We start from the raw sequence: 20,561 nt of genomic DNA, 5'->3' as shown, positions 1-20,561 counted from the left end.
ACTTTTAGTTTTATCATAACCTTTTTGTTCATGGTTTCATTTTCTTCGATCTATTGTACTGCCTTTGGTTAATCAGTAAGGTTGTATCATCATTCTTAAAAACATAGGGATAATTTAAAGACCATCCAACAGGTCAAATAAAGTAAAATGTAAATTTAAGTTTGGATCCATACATTTCGGTACTGCAATTTTTGAACTACAATTTTTTCGGAATAAAAAAACAAAAAATTTAGGAACTGAGATATGATATACCCGTAACAATTTTAGTAAATTTTGACCGTGCACCAAATTATAATCTCATTTGCCCCACCCGTAGCCGGCCCTCATCGAGACTCGCAATATATGTGCGCACCCGCTTAAGCAAGGCCCTTCTAGACGTATTTTTTGTGTGTGGAAAAGGCACAAGTTCAGTCAAACTAGATATACTTTGACTTCTGATAAAACTTATATGCAGATTAAAAAAGGCCGGATGGAGAATCACGAATAGAATAGCTTAGCTAGCATATGTTCAAATGTCTTTTGAGACACGGAGATGCATGTTCGACGTCGCAAGGAGAAGATTTATCGAGCAAGATATGAAGTTATTGCGATTTTGGCGGATGCACGCGCGATCGAGCCATGGTTTGGCGCATATTAATTCCTCGTGGACGTGTTCCCATGCTTTTGAAGCAATCCAGGATATCCATGCACGCATTACGGGCGGTGCTCGTCGGCATGCATGCCGTCAAGATTCGAGAACGGACGTCACAGATCACCCAAGAGTCCATGGCCATGCATGCCTCGGCCGATGTTCGCAGCTTCACGCTATGGTTTGCGACTTGATTAGATATACTTTTCGTCCAAAGTCCAAACGGCAAACGCCCATCACGTATTATGTCATGGGTCGGCTGCGAAGTAAGCGCTCCTCCGATGGTGAAACACTCCGTTCACATTCCACAAAAGTAAAAGGCTCTCTTGCTAGATCTAAGACGTAGTACGTATATTATATCTTCTAGAGCAGAGTAGCTAGTACCATCATCATCATGTGTTGAAGTGTTCAAAAAAAAAAGAACATCATGTGCTAAAAGGATATCTGTACTTAGAAAAACTTCCAAAAGGTACATGCGTACGGGCTGCTAGCTTAGTTAGGTTCTTAATTATGCATGTGGGGCGGCAAATCAAAGTGGAGACGCCCATCACGTATGCATGCATGTAATAATGGGGCGGCTGCGAGTAGTAGTCCTACAATGTTGAAACACTCTGTTCATATTTCACAAGGCAGAAGGTTCTCTTGCTAGATTTAGGGCACGCGTTATATATTACTCCCCCCCGTCCAAAATTACTTGTCTTGGATTTGTCGACAAGTAATCCGGAACGAAGATATCTTCTCTATTCCTCCGTAAAGATGTTTTAAATCATAATTTATACTCACTCTGTTCCAAAATAGATGACCCAACTTTGTACTAACTTTAGTCCAAAGTTAGTACAAAGTTGGGTCATCTATTTTGAAATAGAGGGAGTATTTGTTTATAGAGTACCGGTGGATGTACCATCATCATCATGTGTTAAAATCGCATGTGTATGTAGAAAGAACTTTCACAAATTACATGTGTACGTACGTTCTTCATTAGCTCGTAGACAGTCACGTATATGCAAATATACTACTCGTGCAATCGTGCTGCTATGCATTTGCGTGTGCCTACCAACGACCGAAGGAAGGATTGATCAACTTTTACTCCAAATGGTGAAACGCCCTGTTCACATTTCTTGAAGTAACAGGAGTCCTCTTGCTAGATCTACGACCTATATTAGACGTGTCTGCTAAATGTCAATCACTTCCGCTTCACGTGAGACCGAAGCCGGAGACCCCGTGAGGAGCAACAGCCATGGCAAGGCCGAGCTGTGCACAAATAGGAACCGCCGATAGCCGGCGGGACCAAAACTTGACGGCAGGCCGAGAGGGGGGGGGGGGGGGGGGGGGGGGGGGGGAGGGAGGGAGGAGAGTTGTTCATGTGTGTGTGTTGGGGGGAGGGGGGGTTAAAGGGATGGCGGGGGCGACGACCAGCATGACGATGGGGGGAGGGCGAAGGAGTAGGCTGGTGGCTGCGTGAGGATGAGGACGAGGGGTAGATGAACATTGCGTGATTTATTTCCAGCCATTGGATGAAGATCTAGCGGTACTGGATGAAAGCGACTAATGCAAAACCTTTTTTTCAGTTGCCTGTCCCTCCGTCCCATAATATATGATGTTTGCAAGCTAACATAGCTTACAAAAACGTCTTATATTGTGGGACGGAGGAAGTATCTTCTAGAGTGGCTAGTGCAACTAGATGTACAATTATCATGTGTCAAAAGCACATGTGTACTTCAAAAGAACTCCCACAAAAGTACATGTGTACGGGCTGCTTGCTACTAAGTTGTGCACATATAATACGACTATTGCTATGCATTTGCGTGTGCGTGTGCCTGCCAACGACCGAAGGAAAGGAAGGATTGATCAACTTCTACTCCTCCGAAAACCAAGAAAAGGATCGGAGTTGGGAGATGCTTGGATTTTGCTAATGATCATAACCCTAACAAAAAGTAATACTTATGAAGCTAATAATCAGCTAGCTGACCATAGATCAACCTACTGCCCCGAGACACGGTCATGAAAATGGGGCCCGCATGTCAGCGGCACGACCCGGCAAACCGGCCTGATTGACTAATCTTGCATTGCCCAAACTTGAGTGTTGTACAAAAGATAGGAGGAAAGATACGAGTTAGGTAGCCGAGATTGGCCATGGCATGGGGAGCTTTCATTCCCTACAGCTAGCAACGGGCTTCGGCCACCTTTCTGCTCTGTCCCATGGATGTGGATCGCCGGCCAAACTGACAGACCAACATAACATAGATCTAGAGCTGGCTCTCCCTATAAATTGCCACCCTGCGTGCCTCTCATCCCTCCTCACTTACCACCCAAACATCATCATAGCAGTAGCAGCAGCAACAACAACAACAACGCACACGTTTCGCACTACGCACACATCGATCGTGTGGTTGAGCGACGTCGTCCCTTCGGTTCATCGACATGGCATTCGCTAAGGTATATATATGACATGTTGTCATGTCTATCTGCTTCTCTCTCATGCATGATTGCAATACTTAAAAATACCGCCAAGGGCTAGCCGGGAGTCTCGTTTGTATGATTGCAATACCGATGTTCACGCACATAATGGAAGCTTGGACAGAAAATGGCATGGGCTTTATGTGTGATGTTGCATGTTGGTATCGTCTACTAGTAACCCTGTAAATTTTACTGGATTTTGTCGCAAACTTCAACAGTTTTGCGTGAATTTGCTGGACAAGATGTGGGTTCCAAGCTATTCATGCATCTTCTTCCGCCGGTTGTTTTCCAATCAATCAGTTCCTTCTTTAAAGCAAAGCAACTGATCGAGCAAGTTAGCGATCGATATGATATTATCCCCAACAAGAATCGTTACACATGTCGTCCGTGCATTGCATGGCTGTCTGATCCCGACAAGAACGGGGCATCAAACATCGATCGACATTGTTCGCAAGAACTCTGCTCTTGTGTTCCGTTGCAATGGATTAATGTGCGCGCGTGCGCGTGCAGGACGAGGTGCCACTTGCAATGAAGCTCATGGCGGACGGCGGCAGCAGCATGGAGAAAGAGGCGGGCATCTCCATGAAGCTGACGGAGGAGGGGGGCAGCGAGGAGGAGGAGGAGGAGCCTGCCCTCGCCGTGAACCTGCTCGAGCACCATGGCGGCTCCTGCTCGGAGGAGGCGAACGGCGGTCTGGGCGGCTGGGCATCGGCTGGCTCGAGCACGCTCTCGGTGCACCACGACCACGCGCCGCCTCCGCTCTCGGCCACGGCGGAGGACGTGCCGTGCGCGCACAAGCGGAAGCCGAGCGGCCGGTACGTCCTCGCCGCGCACCGGGCGGACGACAAGGACGGCCTATGCCGGGAGATCTCCCGCGCGCCCCAGCCCAAGGTCACGTACCGGGTGGCCGGCTGGGTTCGCCTGGAGGGCTGCCCCGGCGCGGACGGCGGCCACCCTGTGCACGTGGAGGTCCGCACGCAGGACGGCGCCCGGGTCGGCGGCGGTGTGCTGGTGGCTGAGCCTGGGAGGTGGGCCGAGATCAAGGGCGCGTTCAGGGTCGACGAGCACCCGCGCCACGCCGAGGTTTACGTCCATGGCCCGCCGGCCGGGGTGGACATCAAGGTCATGGACATGCGCGTGTGCGCCGTGGACAAGATCGCACGGCTCAGGCACCTCAGGAAGAAGACGGACAAGGTACATGCAACGAACAAGTTTAATTACTAGTCATACTAGAAACTTTTATCTTTTGGATTTAAAAACTTCCGACTTGAAATTTTTTATGAATGACATAAGCAACATGACGCGCGCTATGCAAAACAGAATTGCATTGCATTCTACTCAAGCGCATGCAGAAAAAAACTAACAAAGGTCGCACACGGCACGATTTAGATGGTCATTTTCTACGTGGTGGCTGCCTGCAGGTGCGCAAGCGTGATGTGGTGCTTAAGTTCAGCCGGCCGTCGGAGGACGGGGCCGATGCGGCGGAGGCGGTGAACGGCGCGTCCATCCGCGTGGTGCAGGTGGAGAACAGCTTCCCGATCGGCGCGTGCATCAGCAAGTCGTCCATCCAGAACCCGGCGTTCGTGGACTTCTTCACCAAGCACTTCGACTGGGCGGTGCTGGAGAACGAGCTCAAGTGGTACTACACGGAGCCTGTGCAGGGTCAGGTGAGCTACGCCGACGCCGACGAGCTCATCGCCTTCTGCGACCGGCTCAAGAAGCCGGTGCGCGGGCACTGCATCTTCTGGGCCGTGGAGAACTCGGTGCAGCCGTGGGTCCGCGCCCTCAACACCGAGCAGCTCAGGGCCGCCGTGGAGTCCCGTATCCGGGGCCTCGTCTCCCGCTACAGCGGCCGGTTCCCGCAGTACGAGGTGAACAACGAGATGCTCCATGGCGCCTTCTTCCGGCAGCGCCTCGGCGACGACATCGACGCGCACATGTTCCGGGAGACGGCGGCCATCGACCCGGCCCCGGCGCTGTTCGTTAACGACTACAACGTGGAGAGCGCCAACGACCCCAACGCGACGCCGGAGAAGTACGTGGCGCTGATCACCGACCTGCAGAGGCGCGGCGCGGCCGTGGGCGGGATCGGGGTGCAGGGCCACGTGACGTACCCGGTGGGCGACGTCATCTGCGACGCGCTGGACAAGCTGGCGGCGACGGAGCTCCCCGTGTGGATCACGGAGCTGGACGTGTCGGCGGCGGACGAGGCGGTGCGCGCCGACGACCTGGAGGTGGTGCTCCGGGAGGCGTTCGCGCACCCGGCCGTGGAGGGGATCATGCTGTGGGGGTTCATGCAGGGCCACATGTGGCGCTCCCATGGGCAACTCCTCAACGCCGACGGCACGGTCAGCCAGGCCGGGAACAGGTTCATGGGGCTCCGGCAGGAGTGGACATCGCACGCGCGCGGCAAGGTGGACGCCAACGGCCACTTCAAGTTCAGGGGGTTCCACGGCAAGTACGTCGTGGAGCTGGCCGCCGGCGCCGGCGGGAAGCAGGTCAGGCGTGCGTTCGACGTGCACAAGGGGGACGAGCCGCTCGTCGTGGACATGAACCTCTGATGGTGACCCCACTCCACACCGACGGCGTCTTGCTCTTGCGTTACCGAGTCGGTGGTGATACACGTGGACATATGTACGTACGTGCTCTAGCATATTGGCTATGGGATTGGGATTGTGAGTAGCTATAGTGGGGCCGCTGAGATTACATTTTGCCATTAGGCAGGATTGATTCAATGTCACACGGAAGGTATTATAATTTGTAGTGGTATAATGTCTTACATATGGATTGCAGTAAATAAATGAGGGTTTGTCGTTTTACCGTGTTACTACTACTACTAAAGTGCGACCAGATTATAATAGGCATAGATTTAAATCTTGAGCCACATATGCATTAAATATAAGATGTAGATTTAAGATTCCTTTGCACATGAGCATATTGTGCAATGTAAATGATAAAATAAAAGTCAACGACAATTCCTTCTACGGAGAAGGTAAGAATCAAGGTATAGAAGAGTCTAGATTAAAGTGTCTTTCTTGTGAGATTTGTGCATGCTATGATTGCACTTAAGCTCAAGTATAGAATCGTTGGGATTGTACATGTGGTAGAAGCCGGTGTACTGGATAAAATATCCAACGGTCAACACTACTCGGGTTTTCCACCACTCAACCATTGGAGCGATTTCATCCAACAACTATTTTGAAAGCTTTTTGGACACTATATAGTGGTATAGACAAAAGGCCCGCACATATTTCAAGATCGTCAATTTAACCAACAAAACTCATGTTGTATATCACAAAAAATTATTCCTTATAAACTGCAAGAGAAATAATAGGAATTAAGTTGGCGCATGGGCGCCTTTCAAAAAGAGTTGGTGCACAAGCAATTCAAATAAAGTCATATCAATCACCCCAATTGGCGATGAATAGGTGGTGGAGCCGAGAACCCAAAGTTTGATTGTCGCCCGACAGATACTCTACTGATTTTTTTCAGTCAAAATCATTGGAACGTGAGGGGATGTATACCTGCCACTTGATGTGTTTGGTATAGACGGGTTGTTGTGTGCCGAGAAATGTTGGATCATAATTGAAATCTTATCTTTCATCATCAAAGGGGCAACTCCCAAAATTATCACCATCTCATCTTTGATTGACATAATTGATTGAAATAAATATATTTAAATTAGAAACGGATCTTGCGAAAGAGAAAATACAAAGTAAACAATAAATAGGATAATCTTGGTCACCGTCTTCGAGTCTAATGTTTATTATCTTATTATAATCTTGGCACATCGCATACTTGAACTTATATGCACATTTTCATGTATAGCATTGATTGAATGGCATCGCCAACAATTTCTCCTTATCATATATTATATCTGGTATTAACACTAGTGTACTTATAATTGAAGCTCTTATGATTGAGCCCCACTAATAAATACATATGATATCATCTATGGACACTATATATCTTCTCGACGACATATATACACTACTAAGGAAAAGCTTATAGGTAGACGCTTACTAGTAGCGTAGATTTATACCCCTCGCTATTACTAAGTGGTCTCTACCGTGACCCCGGTGGACATGCCATAGTACGAGCGAGGGGTATAAACCCGCGCTGCTGCTAAGTTGATAGTAGTAGCGCGGGTTTATACCCATCGCTACTACTAAGTACAAGGTAGGTGAAGTCCCCATATCCTCGGCCGAATCCCTCCTCTCTCCCTCACTCTTCCCCCTCTAGCTCTCCCATGGTGCTCCTGCCCAAGCACACCTCCTCCTCCATGACACCCAACGAGGCTGCCTCCTCGCGTCGCCGGCGTCCAGCTCACTCGTCTTCCCCTAGCCTCCATGCCACCTCGACGGAGCACCTCACCACTGGCGACCAGCCCGATGCGCCCTCCATCTCCTTCCTCTCTGTCCCTTGTTTCTCTTTTTCCCTCTCCCTCTCCCTCTGGTTTTACTCACCTCCCATGCCCATGCCTGCGCAGATCGTCGACATGGCCAACCAGGAGCTCTCTGCCTTGGCCCGGAAGAGGATCCTCACACCGTCGTCTTGCTCTGCTCTGGATCCAGTCCCTCTTCAACAGTCGTCGCCGGACCTGGTCTGCCGCTGCCCGTCCACACCTCCGGCGACCCCTATCGTCGCTGGATCGAACCATTGACACCATTAACAACACACATGGGATTGAGATTTTTTTTTAAATTAATAGTAGTAGTGCGGGTCACAGACACACACTACAGATAGTTAGTAGTAGCGCATGTGAAACCCGCACTACTACTAATACACGTACTAGTAGCGCGGGATGCACCATGCTACTACTACCAGTTAGCTGTAGTGCCGTAGTAGTAGCGCAGGCACCCGTGCTACTAATAGCTGTTTAACCGCGGTACTACTAGGTTTTTCCCTAATAGTGATAGGAAAAGATGCACAATAATGAAAAATAGGATAGTTGAAAAAAATATATAATAAGGGTCCCTCTAGGGCTCATCTAAATGAGAAATAGTTAATGCACATCTAAGTGATGACATATTTGTTGTTATCCCGATCCCGGTCCTTGCGTTTCCCTATGCTATTTGTCCTTTTTTGATGTCGCTGTGTTGTCCCGTGCTTTTTCTATTTCCTGGGTTGGGCTTTGTCAAATCCAACGCTTGGATGAAGGCGCATGTGTTGGGGTAGTTTCCATGGGAGGACCCTCGTTGACCTGAGATCATTAACACTTGGGAGTGTTTAATTCAGAATGACGTTGGTAGTTTCTTGAGCAAGATCCGTCGAATGCGTCACCCACGGAGAAACTTCAACCAAAGGTACTATCGCCTGCTCGTAAATAGTAGATGATGTTCTCTGCATGTGCCGTGTGACCATTACTCATATGAATACGTTAGCATTGAAGGAAAAATGTGTTGTGACAAATTGAAGTTAGTAATTCTAGAGCAACTCAGTGTTGAATAATTTTGTGCGTCACACATTTTTAACCCGCCTTGATTTGTTTTGTGACAGATGTGGCACCATTCGATGCATCTCAAAGTAAATGTCAATCATAGACGGTACTACAAATATTTCGTAGAGCATGGTAAACATTTATTAATTAGGTGAATATCTTATAAACACGGTGAACATGTTGAAAATATGTGATGTACATTTATTTCAAACAGAGTGAACATTTCTAAAAAAATATACTATAAATATTTTTAAGTAAAAGCGATGAAAAATCGCAATCAAAAGAAAAACTAAAAACTAAAAATATGAAAATAAGAATCAAATTAGAAAATAAGAAAAAATAAAGAAAAAATAAAAAAACTTTTAAAAAATATGTGGCGAACAATTTTTGGAACGAGGTGACTAATTCGTCTTGGGTTTATAAAGATGCAAATTTTAATACTCTTAGTCATCGAATAAGAGATAATAACATCAGTGGTGCTTAAAACTTATAATACATCGAACTGGTTCTAAAACTTAGCACTATGGTTCAAATCACATGCATATGTGCTGCAAGTGTACGTCTCATCGACCATCTGGCCCCCCTCCCCTGTCAGTGTACACCAGAAATAAACAAAATAGGGTGCGAATAGGATCCGAACCAACGGGGGAGGCGTTTTTGCTCCCGGGTGCATTTACACCCGAATGAACAGTACCCCAAAAAAACAAATTAAATATTTTCAAAAAATTCTGAAAAAAATTGTAGATGATCATGTTGGTGTCGCAAACATGCTTGACAAAATTCGTGCAGAACGGAGCAGCGGTGTTTCGTCAGCGAAAAAAACAAATTTGGGGTGACATTTGGTATTTGATTTGTTTTTTTTTACGCAAGCCAAAATGATTGACATTTTTGTCTCAAAATTTGCAGGTCGCATTTGTATGTGACAAAGATGACAAAAAAAATTTGTCTCAATTTTTTCAACATTTGAAAAAATCAAAAGTGGGCCCGGGTGCAAATGCACCCGGGAGCCGAATCTATTTTCCGCCGAACCAACTATCTAACGTTACAAATGAACTGCGATAACCACCTTGCGTAGATAAGCTAGCTGCCCCGTTTGCATCACTAGGCTTTATCAACCAAATGTGCCCGTGCAATTAAATGGGCCGCAGTCAGTGCGGCCCATTTTGCCAATGTTAGTTGTTTTTTCCTTTTTGGAAATTACAGAAGTATTCAAACTATAATCAAAATACTAAATAAACATTCATGCAGTTCTAAATGTTCATGCAATTAAAATAAAACTTAACAAATATTTAAATGTTTTCATAATTTTTAAAAGTATTTTCATATTTAATCGAATAATTTTGAAATATTGAAAAGTTATGTATTTTCGAAATTTTAATCTAATTTTCAAAATCTTCATGTTTTTAAATAATATTCATGTGGTCGTTTTTTAGAATATTAGCTTCTTGTTTACTTTTTTACTTGGACCTTCCACATATGAGTTTTTTTTTCGTTTTTAGAACTTCTAAAATTCATTAAAACACATGAACACTTTTGAAAACTAGAAATAAATTTCCTAAAATCTGAACAATTTATGTACTACCAGATTTTTTTTGTAATTTCTATAATAGAAAATAATTAACATGTGGGAAAATGGGTTGCACTGACTGGAGCCCATTTAACTCCGCGAGTGCGTTAAGTATTGGTAGAACGCAGCAATGCTTATAAGACAACAACCTTTCTTTGTCGAAGTGGATATCGCAGGTGGTGCAAACTTTTTGGGTTTATTTTCTGCACTGACTGGTAGGACCCGATGATCATTGAGACATACGCTCTGCAGGTCAGTTTGTCCTGACACTGTAAGTCGGACCCATGGCACGTTGGCCTGTCTATTAAGCAATACATACATATCAAGATGTGATTTGAACCATATTGCCAAGAGAACCAGTTCGGCGTATTTTTCAAGTTGAGGCACCAAAATGAGCACCAGTGGCAAGTTTAAGCACCTCTGATGTTATTACCTCTAAATTTAATGTTGAATATAATATCAGTACATTTCACACTTCAACTAATATGCTCCAAGCCTTGTACCAAACTGTGAAGAAAAGAAATCTGAGAGAGGGCTTAGATGAGATCTTATTATTTTTTCTGCTTACATAAACGATGACCACGCCTGGCCGTCCTTGCCTCAATAGGGCACACACACACACACACACACACACACACACACACACACACACACACAGCTCTGCTCTACTCTTTCTCTCACACACACACTCTTTGCGCCGCGAGCAGAAAATGGGGGATAGCGAGGGCCCAGGGGGGCATCTGTCGGTGGTCTAGGTGTAGACACGCACGCGTTCACCACAGGCAAGTTCCCAGCGAACGTTTTTTTTATCTAATGGGGCCACTAGGTCTTCTTTATGGTCCGTGCTTTTCATCAAACATTCAAAAGGTAGTTCTCTAGGGAACGCAAAAAACATTCCCATATAGTACTGCCGACAAAAAAAAGGTTCCAGCCATCATTATGAGCAGAGGAAAAAAAGACCAATTGCAGGCAATGCAATTTTTTTTAACTATTTTTGAACAATCAAAAAACTTTTTTTGCATGGAATATGGCGATCTTTACTCTACGAAAGCACAACTAGTATAGTCTGCCATGAGGTTGCTGACCAGAAAAGAAGGTTCATTATCCATCCGACTCTCAGTTACTAATAATGTACGGCTTCGCTTGGCGCTGAGGTGACCCGGGAGGTTGGATAATCTAGGTGCATGCTGAATAACAAAAGAGCTAGAACATGAAGATAATTCCCTGATTTCCAGGAGTAGTGGTACCACAACCGAGCATGAATTATGGTGAAAGTTCGAGAGGTTCATGACCTCAAGGCAATCCACTTCCATCACGACGTCCTAAAGCCTCTTAGTATGGAAATAAAACGACACCATCTCGTAAGGATAGAGCTTCAACTATCAAGGGATCGGTTCCTTCACCATGAGGCTTGCACCGTGCACCCTTCAATCCTGATGGAGACCTTGCCACTCCACCATCGCCCCTTGCCAAGATAACTATCTATTGCAGTGTCAGTTTGATCTTTATGGAAAATGATTATTTACAAAATGAATGAGGAAAAGGAGAAAACAACAGAAGAGAAAAAACTAGAAGAGAAAAACCTAAAGGAAAGAAAGAAAATCTAAGAAGTGCAAGCAAAAAAATGTTCATGAAAAAATGTTCGCGTATTTTTAAAAACAATTCCCAAAAGTAGTTTCAATATTTAAAAATATTGTTGTAATGGTCAAAGGTTCATGTTTCAAAAAATGATTACATATTTTAGAGAATTCATATGTTTAACATGTGTACACAAATACATTTATATTTAAAAAATATTTAAGTATTTGAAACAGTAATAAACATAAAATCAGAGAAAAACAAAAAATTAGGAACAAAAGCCGAAAGGGAACCAACAAAGAAAAAAATAGAAAAAGAAACCACAACAAATCTGATGGTACCAGCTAACAAAACTGCTCTAGAGCTACCCGACTTGGGCCGGCATATTACACCGATGAACTATTTTTTCCCATCTGTGAACTTTTTTTCAACATGGATGAGCAGTTTTTTCAAAAATCGATGAATCTTTTTGAACATTGATGAACCTTTTTCCAAAATCAATGATCTTTACAAGAAATAAATCTTTTGATCAAACGTGATGAACTTTTCTCAAACTCATAATCATTGTTTCAAAATTGATGAACTTTATTTCAAAATCAATGAACTTTCCTCAAATTTATGATCTTTTTTTCAAAGTTGATAAAATTGATGAACTTTTAAAATTTTGATCTTTTTTCAATTTCACAGGTCTTTTCTATATGTTTGTGTATTCGTTTCCAAGTTTACGTTTTCTTTTTTCAAATAATTTAAACTGGCTATATAATATATGTTATATTTAGTATCAAAAGATCAAACAATATTGTTTCCTGGTAGTAAACAACATGGCGAGCTCGGTCTAGTGGTTTACACGGTATGTTGAGTTCGATTGCTCCTTGTCACAATATTACTGTCTACTTTGTTCTTTGTTTTCTTTTCAGCATGTTATTGGGCCGGCCCGCTGCGTCCCGTGCGAGCACCAGCAGCGTTAAACGGCGCTTAGAGTGCCGAACTAGAGCTCCCTTTCTCAAGCTCCTGCTCCTGACCTCATGAGATTGCAAATGCTACAGATCGCCCGCTACCAGCTTTGTCCATCGATCGCCTACACGCGACACGAAGCGGGCCATGGCCTAGTAAACACAAGGTTGTTTTCTTCTTCTATTTACGTAACTTCCAGCTACTGTTCACCATTGTTTTCGGAAATCGCCCACAGACGATCCGACGCGGGCTAAGGCCTAGTAAACACAACAACCGGCTATTTTTTCTGCTTGCCTAAATATCAGCGTTTAGTTCACCATGATTTTTGGAAATATGTACAACCTTCCATCCGGTATTGGGAAGGTTCCAAAAGTTTTTTTTTCATATTTCAGGTTTTTTTCTTATATTTGAATACATGAACAATTTAAAATAATTATGATCATTTTTCGAATTCATGATTATTTTAATTTCGAATATTTTTAGATTCACGAAGAAAAGCCAATCACCAAGCTTTTTTTAAATTCTCCAACTTTTCTGAATTTGGGCATATTTTTCTATACGCAAACCTTTTTAAGTTTCAAATCCATGAACATTCTTTTGATTTTGCGATGATTTATCAAATTTCAGAACATTTTTTGGAGTCATGGAGATTTTTAAATTATTGATTATTATTTTGGATTCACAAACATTTCCGAAAATCATGAACATTTTTCAAATGTTTGATCAATTTTAAAACTCATCAACATTTTTTGAATTCTTTATTTTTTTCTAATTGATGAGCATTTATTCAAGATTATGAAAGTTTTTTATTTCATGAATTGTTTTCAGTTTTGGGAATATCTTGCGAATTGCTGAAATTGTTTAAATTTAGGAACATTCATCAAATTTTGGAACATATTTTCAATATATAATATTTTTCTGAAATTCACGAAAAAATTCTTCAAAATTGTAAACACTTCTCAAAAAAATTCATCGAAATTAGTTAAGAATCTTAAAGTAAAATGAAGAGGAGATGGAAAAAAAACTGCAATTTTTATGATCACGAGCGTAGAGTGAATAAGCGTGGGAGATCTTTGGGCTGTTCTATGCAAGATGTGGGCAACGCTCCTTTTAGCGCTCGCAAATAAGCTTTGTATAGCAGCACTATGAGGAGACAGAGGGACAGGGCAGCTGCATGAAGATCACTCAGAGTGGGCCCATCATTTTTGTGGGCTTTTAACACATTTTATTACTTTCAAACAAGTGTGCACTATTTATATGTTTAAAATTAAATTGTCAAAAAAAATCATATTACAGTATATTGGAGTTCACTTTCATAGGTCAAGAGAAAATTGGTTTATTTCACTAGGCTGAGCTAGTGAGATGTTCAGTTCCAACTAATTGTTGATTGGTTTTCCAAATTTGTCCATAAGACCAAAAAATATTTAGCATGTTGTACTAATTTGTTCATCCAGTGCAAAAAAACCTTGTAGACGTCAACTGAGTGCTAGGGAATTCTCAGGTGACTGAGATTTAACAAACCCGTTTGCAATATCAAACGAACCTGAATAACGACTTCATGGTAAAATCATGGAGTTGCATATTCAAATCAAGATCAACTTGTAAACTTTATTGAAATTCACCATATCTTACAAGCCCAAACTTTTGGCACATCGTAGTACCCATCATTTCCTTGGCGGTGTCAATGCGCAACAACACTTACCACGGTCGCAGTAGCTGTCATCGAAGATGTAACCAGACCATTCACAATTAAGTCTGCAAATATTAACATTGTTCACCGTTGGGTTCTCGCATATCTTAAAGTCTCCGCACAAAGCTCTCCATGCAGTCGTACCTACACATGACGAAGTATAGCAACCCATTCAGATTAGGCTATGGATATATAGTATAAAATGCAAGAGTTACTCAAGATTGTCTACAAAATCAAGGTTTGCGTATATTTCTTCAAAATTGGACCAACATAAACAAACGAGTGTACCTTTGTTTCTCCCAGTTGCATGACATGAAAAAGTGGCAGACATAAGAAGAACTACCAAGCATAGAGCCCTTGTATTGTTCTTCATAATTGCCATCAGAAATGTTGTCCTATTTCTTTTCTCTACTGTGGCTTTCCTTATGGTCGATATTTCTCATGATATATCCTAATGGTGGTATTATATAGGCATAGTCCAACATAGGAGTTTCTCCCATTTGGAAAGGAAACATAAGGATCCTACATCTGTCAACATTAATGTTTCCGTCCTTTGCTTCTACACAGCCAGCTAATGTCAATTAATATTATTACAAGAGTTTGAATATATACAGCCTGTTATTAAATGCCTCTTTAATATTTGATATTATTATTTCCAGATATTCACTATTAATACTGCTATTAAATTGTGTATCATAATAGTACATCAAATTATTATTGGCTTCTAGTTTTGGCCTATAAATGTACTAGCTACTACTCCTTGTGGCGTGTGGTGGGATTATTAGCCTGGTGGTGCAAAACAATAAAACCAAGGCGAGTTGAGGGGGACCAGAAAATTTCCAACCTGACAATGACTTTTAGTTTTAAAAATCAAATAGTGCTAATGGACCAACCTTAAAAATCTAAATCCCGATGGGTGGCCCATCGACCTTTTAATCTCAAGCAAAATATTATTATTCCTGGTTATCTTTCACATTTTAAAGCATATCTTAGAAAAATTTATTAATTGGCTCTTGCAACCAGAAATCTTTCAAATGACAATGCATGTATTCAAATGTGAAACATGAATAATTTCAATGTAAAATCAACTCCTTTTATGTTTGATTTAATATTTGTTTTCATATATATATCTAAAAGTCATCCATTGTATAGATCTAAAAGATATCCACCGTGTTGTAATAATTTATACAAGCAGTGTCAAAATGTAGTATCCGTAATTCTCGCTGATTTTAGAGATTTGTTCATAAACCTAAAAATGTTCAACAATTTTTCATCATATGCCAAAAATGTAGCATTTACTCTCATAGTTAAAAATGAACATTGCTCGGATCGATGGTTCTCGATGTCAGTTGAGTGCTAAGGAATTCTGAATAACTGACAAGTAGCAAAATCATTTTTAGTATAAAATAAACTTAAATGACGTCTTCATTGATGAAATCATGAGGTTGCATAGTTGAGCTAACAAAATTAACTTTGTGTCGTTTTTTTGATTTCCAACATATCTTAAAACAACAAATTTTGGCACATCATAATACATACTACTCATCATTTCCGTGGCTTTGCCAATTTGCGCATAGCACTTTCAAAGGTCAGAGTAAAAAAATCAACATTTTAAGTTAAGCTTGCACATATGGACATTATTTAGTGTTGGGTTGTCGTGCGGTTAAAACCTTCCAGACAACACATGCCGAAGTATGACATCCCTTTCAGGTTACCACGTGTAATATAAATTGAACAGATAATATTGTCTAACAACCAAGGTGGCCATATGTTTATACACATTAGATTGGCATAAACAAATTAGTGTACCTTTGTTTCTCCCAGTCGCATGTCATGACAATGTGATAGACATCAGAACTGCCAAGCATGGAGCTTTTGTGTTGTTCTTGATAAGTGCCATGAGGAGTGGCTTTCTATTTCCTTTTTCCTGATGTATATTTTCCACATGGTTGATATTTCTAGGGAAAGGCCTAATGAAGCTCGAGCTCCATGGAGACTTTAATTACTTAAATTCAAAATTTTAAGTTTCATTTTTTTTGGAGAAAATACACATATACATATGGATGTAGACTACTTGTCTGTGAAGTTTCATGATGAAATGACTTTTCATGCGAGCTACAGAAAAAAAGAAATAATGTATTTTCTAAAACATGTACTATTCACTATAAAATTACATGTTTTTTTACAGGGCACACAAAAACATATTTTGTGATGAAATTTCACACACATCTAGTATACATCTATAAGTGCTTGATATTTTTTTTCTTTTTTTGAAAGTAAAAAAAATGATTTTTTAATGTTTGAAAATAAAATCCCCCATGAAGCCCGAGAGCAAAAACTCCACTGATATTTCTAATGCTATGATACGTCCTTATGGTGATACTGTATAGAGGAGGATCTTCGTTCTGAAAAGAAAGTCTCTAAGGATCCATTATTGATCTTATATTGTTTTTCACATTAATATTTGCATGCATCCTTTGTTTGTGTATAATCTGGCTACAAGGAGAATCAATATCATTATTATAGTCAAAAGAATTACTCCCTTCGTCCTTGAAATAGTGTACTTTCAACTAAATTGGAAAGTCAAACTTTTTATGTTTGACCGTATCTATACAATAATATACCAACATTTATGCCATCAAATTAGTAGCATTATATTCATGATAAAATATATTTTCATCATATACCTATTTGGTTTCACAAGCATTGATATATTTTTGCACAAACTCGGTCAAACTTTGAGATAGTTTGACCCTCCAATAAAGTTGGAAGTACACTTTTTCAAGGACGGAGGGAGTATAATTATATTATACTCTCTTCGTCCCAAAATAAGTGACTCAACTTTGTACTGACTTAGTACAAAGTTGAGTCAGTACAAAGTTGAGTCACTTATTTTGGGATGGAGGGAGTACTTGGATAGCACAATACTACTATATTTTATTGACAAAGGATTATTAAATGCCTCCTAGGCAATAGCTCCTTTCCTATTTGTTAGGCCTTCATGTATTTCCAGATTGACACTAAAATATAATATAAATAATCTGCTCTTTAAGTATAATATAATAATATATACTGAAAGTGTTCTCTATGTCAAGCATGCGTGTCATATATTGATAGAAAAGTAAAATGCACTGGTGGTCATTAAACTTATCGTATAAGCTTACATTGGTCATTGTACTTAAGAATACGATCAATACAGTCACTATATATGTGATGAGGTGATTATACGGTCACTGCCACAATCTCCGCGCGCCCTGGTGCGGTGAATAATGTATAATGTATATCAAACTTTTAAAGCCAAGGAAATATATTTAATTTTCGCTGGAGTCCTTGTGAAATCATTTTAAAGCATATGCTTAAAAATATTCAACATCTTGAAAATAACAATACATGCATTGTCAAGTGCCAATATAAATAATGTTGACGATGCATTGGGTATCACCCTTCCAACATCAACATCGCACTGACCGAACTGATAAATCCACTCATGTGAAAATGAAGTAACAAGATTCCTAAAAATGTTCAACAAGTTCTCATCATATGCCAAAAATGTAGCATTTACTCTCATAGTTAAAAATGAACATTGCTTAGATCGATGGTTCTCGATGTCAGTTGAGTGCTAAGGAATTCTGAATAACTGACAAGTAGCAAAATCATTTTTAGTATAAAATAAACTTAAATGACGTCTTCATTGATGAAATCATGAGGTTGCATAGTTGAGCTAACAAAATTAACTTTGTGTCGTTTATTGAAATCCAACATATCTTAAAACAACAAATTTTGGCACATCATAATACATACTACTCATCATTTCCGTGGCTTTGCCAATTTGCGCATAGCACTTTCAAAGGTCAGAGTACCAAAAATCAACATTTTAAGTTAAGCTTGCACATATGGACATTATTTAGTGTTGGGTTGTTGTGCGGTTAAAACCTTCCAGACAACACGTGACAAAGTATCACATCCCTTTCATGTTACCACGTGTAATATAAATTGAACGGATAATAACTCGATGAGGTCGACGTAGCCATCGTGGTCGGTGTCGAGCTCGTCCATCATGGACGCCACCTCCCGGCCCTCACGGGTCTGCTGGTCAAACTGGCAGTTTTGCGAACGAGTGAGCGAGGCAGTTTAATGCGAGCGAGCGACTTGGATGGTGATGGGCTGCGGCTATACGTGGCCATCTGTCGGGCCGGGCCTACCAAAGCCCGATGCAAAAAACCCTGGCCCGAGCCCGGCCGGCCCAGCCATCGGGCTTAAAAATCAGGCCCGAGCCCAACCCATCACACTAAAAGCCCACCGGGCCTCTTCGTTAATGCGCGAATATAATGGGCCCGGGCCTGGCCCGGCTGTCGAGCTTAAAATCTAGGCTCGAGCCCGGCCCGTGGACAAGGTCAGGCCGGGTCGGGATTTTTCGAGCCGGGCCGGGTAGGGCCGACCGGACCGAGCTGCCCATGGCCAGGTTTAGGTGCGGCCTATCTAGCTGTGCGCGCGAGGCTGTTTACGCAAAAAGAGCACTAAAGGCGTTCTATAGGAGAGGGCAGGTGCCTGGTTGGCCTGAAGATTAGTCGGAGTGGGTCGTTATTCCTGTGGCCTTTAAACACATTTTCTTAGTTTCTAACAAGTATGCACTATTTATATCTTACAATGAAAATTGTCAAAAATTTATATCTTCACCTTCATAGTTCATGAGAAAATTGTTTTATCTTGGTTTTCCCAATTTGTTCATACAAGCCAAATAATAGGTAGGTATATGTATAGATATTACCTTTTAATATTTTTCTGTAGGTATAGATATAGATATTACGTAGGTATGGATATAGATATTACAGATATAGATATTACTCCCTCTGTAAATAAATATAAGAGCGTTTATTTAAATCACTAAGTAGTGATCTATACACTCTTGTATTTCTCTACAGAGGGAGTAAATTCTAATATTTGTTGCGTGTAAAATTTTTTACAACTACTATTAATGAAATCATTTTTACAGCATATGCTTAAAACTATTCAACATCGCCAAAATGACAACACATGTATTGCCGAGCCTGATTACAAATAAGGTTGACGATGCATTGGGTGTCACCCTTGAACATCAACATCGCACTGACCGAACTGATAAATCCATTCTCATGTGAAAATGAAGTAGCAAGATGCCCACACTCGGGAGAAAGTATCTTTTTCCAAACAGATAAACATTTTTTTCAAAATGCAATTCGGAACCTTTTTCCAAAATCAATGATTTTTACAAATTTGTTATCTTTTGTTCAAAAGTGATGAACTTTTTTCAAACTGATAAACAATTTTTTTTCAAAATTGATGGACTTTATTTCAAAATCGATGAACTTTTCTCAAATTACTGATCTTTTTCTCAAAGTTGATGAAACTTTTCAAACCGATGAACTTTTAAAATTTTGATCTTTTTTCAAGTTCATGGTTTTTTTCTATATTTTTTGAATTCCTTTTCAAATTTACGTTCTCTTTTTTCAAATAATTCAAATTGGCTATATAATATATGTTGTATGCAGTATTAAAAGCGGCATGTTCAGTTCGATTGCTCCTTCTCGCAATATTACTGTCAACTTTTTTCTTTACGTTTTTCTTTTCAGCATGTTGTTGGGCCAGCCCGCCAGGCGTCGCGTGCGAGCACCAGTAGCGTTTACCGATGCTTAGAGCGCCGAACAAGAGCTTCCTTTCTCGAGCTCCTGCTCCTGACCTCACGAGATTGCAAATGCTACAGATCGTCCGCTGCCAGCTTTGCCGATCGATCGCCTACACGCGACCCGAAGCAGGCCATGGCCTAGTAAACACAACAACTAGTTGTCTTGTTCTTATATTTACATAACTTTCAGCCACTGTCACCATTGTTTTAGGAAATCGCCCACAGGCGATCCAACGCGGGCTAAGGCCTAGTAAACACAACAACTGGCTATTTTTTATGCCTACGTAAAAATCAGCGTTTGGTTCACCATGATTTTTGGAAATATGTGCAACCTTCCGTCCGGTATTGGGAAGGTTCCAAAAGTTATTTTTTCATTTTTCTAGTGGTTAACGCGGTATGTTGAGTTCGATTGCTCCTTGTCGCAATATTACTGTCAATTTTTTTCTTCGCGTTTTTCTTTTCAGCATGTTATTGGACCGGCCCGCTGCGTCTCATGCGAGCACCAGTAGCGTTAACCGGCGCTTAGAGTGTCGAATAAGAGCTCCCTTTCTCGAGCTCCTGCTCCTGACATCATGAGATTGCAAA

The 20,561-nt window shown here is 41.5% G+C and overlaps 1 protein-coding gene and 1 long non-coding RNA gene across 2 annotated transcripts; one reads left to right on the top strand and one right to left on the bottom strand.

The window, feature by feature from the left end:
• The first annotated feature begins 2,931 nt into the window (after window positions 1-2,931).
• LOC109768139 (endo-1,4-beta-xylanase 1-like) lies at window positions 2,932-5,904 on the top strand. The gene is made up of 3 exons (XM_020326874.3): window positions 2,932-3,064; window positions 3,596-4,279; window positions 4,507-5,904. The coding sequence occupies exons 1-3, from the start codon at window positions 3,050-3,052 to the stop codon at window positions 5,644-5,646; spliced, it is 1,839 nt and encodes a 612-aa protein (XP_020182463.1). The 5' UTR covers window positions 2,932-3,049; the 3' UTR covers window positions 5,647-5,904.
• An 8,302-nt stretch (window positions 5,905-14,206) lies between these two features.
• Window positions 14,207-14,766, bottom strand: LOC120975276 (uncharacterized). The gene is made up of 2 exons (XR_005771060.3): window positions 14,603-14,766; window positions 14,207-14,458 (listed from the first exon to the last, which is right to left on the bottom strand). It is a non-coding gene; the product is annotated as an uncharacterized lncRNA (long non-coding RNA).
• Window positions 14,767-20,561: the final 5,795 nt, after the last annotated feature.

The sequence above is a fragment of the Aegilops tauschii genome, chromosome 3, assembly GCF_002575655.3.
Source record: "Aegilops tauschii subsp. strangulata cultivar AL8/78 chromosome 3, Aet v6.0, whole genome shotgun sequence".
Lineage (NCBI taxonomy): Eukaryota > Viridiplantae > Streptophyta > Magnoliopsida > Poales > Poaceae > Aegilops > Aegilops tauschii.
This window is presented reverse-complemented; position numbering and strand designations above follow the sequence as displayed.